The sequence below is a fragment of the Dendroctonus ponderosae genome, unplaced genomic scaffold (genome assembly GCF_020466585.1).
Source record: "Dendroctonus ponderosae isolate FM_Combo_2020 unplaced genomic scaffold, Dpon_F_20191213v2 Dpon_F_20191213_3, whole genome shotgun sequence".
NCBI lineage: Eukaryota > Metazoa > Arthropoda > Insecta > Coleoptera > Curculionidae > Dendroctonus > Dendroctonus ponderosae.
Window position 1 is genome coordinate 14,885,176 of NW_026018508.1, and position 3,534 is coordinate 14,888,709.

The following is a 3,534-nucleotide window of genomic DNA, read 5'->3' on the forward strand; positions in this document are numbered from 1 at the left end:
TTCTTCAGGTAAATTTTGAGTTGTTTCTTCTATACTCGAAATAAAATCAAGTTTTGGAACGGTTTTTGGTGTAATTGAAAAATTTAAACCTTTAGAAGGAACGAGTTTTTCGGTTTCAGTTAATGATTTATTAGATAAATTTATAATTGTTTTGTCCAGAATTTGTTTATTTTTTTATACTAAAACTACTTTTGATTTTTTTCGTTGAGTAATTTTTCTAGTTTATGGTTATGAATTTGTTTTTGAATAATAAATTTTCTTTCGTAGGTTTTATTAACGGAATTACATATATGATTAAAGTCGGCAAAAGAAATTTTGTATCGTAAGTCTTGTTTTATGTCATGTATTTCGTTTTTGAGTTTGATTTTATTTAATTTAGGAGATTCTGTCTTTTTTAAAGACAAAAATTTTTGAGGCGAAATACCCAAAAAGAAGTTTGTTAAAAAATGAATCCGCCTCAACAATATAGAACTTATCTACAACTTAGAGAATTTTTTTGTTGCGTTAATTGCCTAGATTGTTAAGTAGTGATTATCCAAATCTATCCCTGATCCAAATCCGAAACCATTACAATATATGAATTATTCGAATGTGCAATTAGTTTTTGCTGATTTGGATGCGACCAACTAGTTACAACCTATTGAATAATGAATGGATAAATCGAGCTGATGAATAATTATTGACAGAGATCACGATGTCTGTGAAATTGCTGGAACCCAATTTCCATAAATAATGTATCAATTTCGCGTAATTACCTATTTAAACTGTACTTTATTACCAGGGTAATCGTCCATTTGAGTTATTTATCAGCCTTATCTTGCTACCCATCTGATCTTGGCCTATCTAAGAACGTTGAAAAGAAGTGGCTGATAGTCGCAAATCGGGCAATGTTTTCTCAAATTGACCTGACAATATTTCAACTAACTACATGGGTGATTTGTGGTATAATAACGGGTATCCTAGGTGTGGACTAGCAATATTTACCATTTAAGACAGCCGGTAATTTAGTATAAGCCAATGAGTTATGCCGGCTTGTTTAACGACTATGTTGGGCCAGAAATGGCGAAATCTATGCTGCAAAATCAATAGTTTACTAGATAAAAGGACGAGAACTTCCACTGGAACTTGCAGCATTCAGCATTCAGTTCTCAACTCCGGACTGAAAGTCTCAGATTTATTGTCACCCAGTCATCAATTTGCAGCTGCCAATTAGTTCTCGATCAACTAACGTTGCAGAACCAGATTGGCAATTGTTGTCCTCTCGATTGCTCAATTGAGCCCCCAGTTAGTTACCAAGGGGCTTCTAGTTAGGAAACATGCAGAAAATGACTGAACTCTTGCTATTCCTCTGAACGTGTACTTGAAATAGCGACTTATAGATAAATCTCGTTTGTTTCAGGCGAAGTTTGCGGCGGACATTGTTGTGATAGTGCGACGGAATTGCTGCTGAAGGAGCAGGGCAGGAAGGATTTCGCTCAATTGTTGAGGCACAACTCCCGGTCCCTCTTGGGGCCCATTAGTCGCGTATCCAATCAGCTGCAAAGTAAGTCGAATTTTTGTTTTAATTTCGAAGATAAAAAGCCGCCTGCAAATCGCAGGTCGCGCGTCCGAAGAAGGCTTCGCAAAATTGCTGTTGGCCGCAATTAAAACAGTTATGTTTGCGCGAGCCCCAATAAGGAAAATCAACCGACCGGTCGATGTCAAATGAGATTTAATTGAACCATTTATAATGTTTAATTTAAATGTCACGATGCAGCTTTGCTAAATTGTGTTGTAAAGATGTCTAAGCGAGATACGGAATCTGAATGACGGCCATTGCCTGCAGTATTTCCACCTACCAGTGACTTCTTAGTGGGTTTTACTGCAACTTGCCCCTTACATAATTACAATTATTTTCGGTTTTGGGGAATTAACGCACTCGCTCTTATTGTATTGGTTACACATTTTTTCAAGTACAAAACAACCGCAAACTGGTTCTAATGTCCGTGTTATCCCGCGCAGTTTTCCCCGATTTATTGGCCAATAAAGTGGGCAAGTTATTGAAGGTCGTCTTCTTGGCCGTCAGCGACTTCAAACTTGCATAGTTTTTTCACAATAAATTGGAGCAATTTCAGTAAAGCTAACTTATATTTCAATACTTAGTTCTGTTGCCTTCAAGTTGCTGTTAGATGGCAGTCCAAAAACTTGCATTCGAAATGTTTATTTCTTTGCCCAAAATCGATATTTTCGAAAAACAAAAAGTTTATACTCTGTGTATTGCTATTTTGTTAAATATTTAATAAACAAATTCAGCTAAAATTCAAGTTATTCATGAATCTCTTAAACGCAATCCTATTGGTTGTGACGTCTCTGGTCATATAAATGGCGGATTGTTTACGTTCTATGCATAGTGTTTAGTTGTGTGGTTGTGTTTCATTAATTATTTTGTGGATTTAAATAATTTATAGTTTGTGCTAAACTAAAAAATGGCTTCAAAAGGATTCCTTAAAGCGTCAACAAACAATTTACTATGTGTACATATTTTTATGGTTACCGAATTTTTAAAAAACATCGAACGCTTTAATTCAGCCGAATTTAAGGGTGTCAAAGCAGCAGCGTAAGGAAAAATCCGTAAATTCATTATTAGTTACTCTCTCTTTAATACACTAATCTATCTGTATTGGTTTAAATTAGGCAAACAATATATAGAATTTCACTTATTCAACTTAACCTAACCTATACACATGGCTGCTTTAACAGTAAAATGAACTCTTAAATTTGTATTTTGGGCATCACGAGAACAATATGGTGATATCGGATATGTGGAATTGAAACGTGAGGGTTCTTTGTGTTCTGACAAGGTTAAATTTGCTCAGAACACAGTTCTGTCTGCTGTCTGCCTCATCATTAGCTTTTTGTTCGTACTTTCATTAAAATGATCCTCGCAACAAAAAAACATTGATTTTGATTTAGGAACATCACTTCTAGCTGCTTTGAACCAAAACTTTATGTGCATAATTATGGGGAACGGTTGAAAAGAGTTTGTTTGGAGTACTTATTGAGGTATTCTTGCATCCTGGCACAAAAGACCACTCATTTTGTGATCCATAAATGTCACTATTTGCCATTATGCAAGATAATAATAATAATCAATAAAATAATGATAATCACAAAAACTTAAATAATCAAACAAAGCTGCGAAAACAACAAAATACACGCGGGACTCTTTGTTGATATGACCTGCTACGTCACAATCGGGATAGGCAACCGACGATACGGATTCGGCGTTTTTGGCGGACAATATCTGATTTGAATTTAAATTCGCTTTAAAATTATTATGGATACTTTTTTTACAAAGTTCTTTTTGGGTATTTTGCCTCAAAAATTGTTGTCTTTAAAAAAGACAGAATTTTCTCACGTCTTTTATTACAGATTGATAAATAGTGCTATTTCGCAATAAAAACGAATTATTTATCAAAAAGTAATCAAGAACTATCACCTAGAGGGTATCCTGCGACACACTTAGGCTCAAGCTGTAAGAGAAAATTCCAATTA

The 3,534-nt window shown here is 34.8% G+C and overlaps 1 protein-coding gene across 1 annotated transcript in view; it reads left to right on the forward strand.

Annotated features, from left to right (window-relative positions):
- LOC109538680 (division abnormally delayed protein) overlaps positions 1–3,534 on the forward strand; it is a 75,618-nt gene that overhangs the window by 30,611 nt on the left and 41,473 nt on the right. Inside the window, exon 2 of the mRNA XM_048664570.1 lies at positions 1,400–1,543. Coding sequence (XP_048520527.1) covers positions 1,400–1,543 — 144 coding nt within the window. The remainder of the gene's footprint in view (positions 1–1,399; positions 1,544–3,534) is intronic.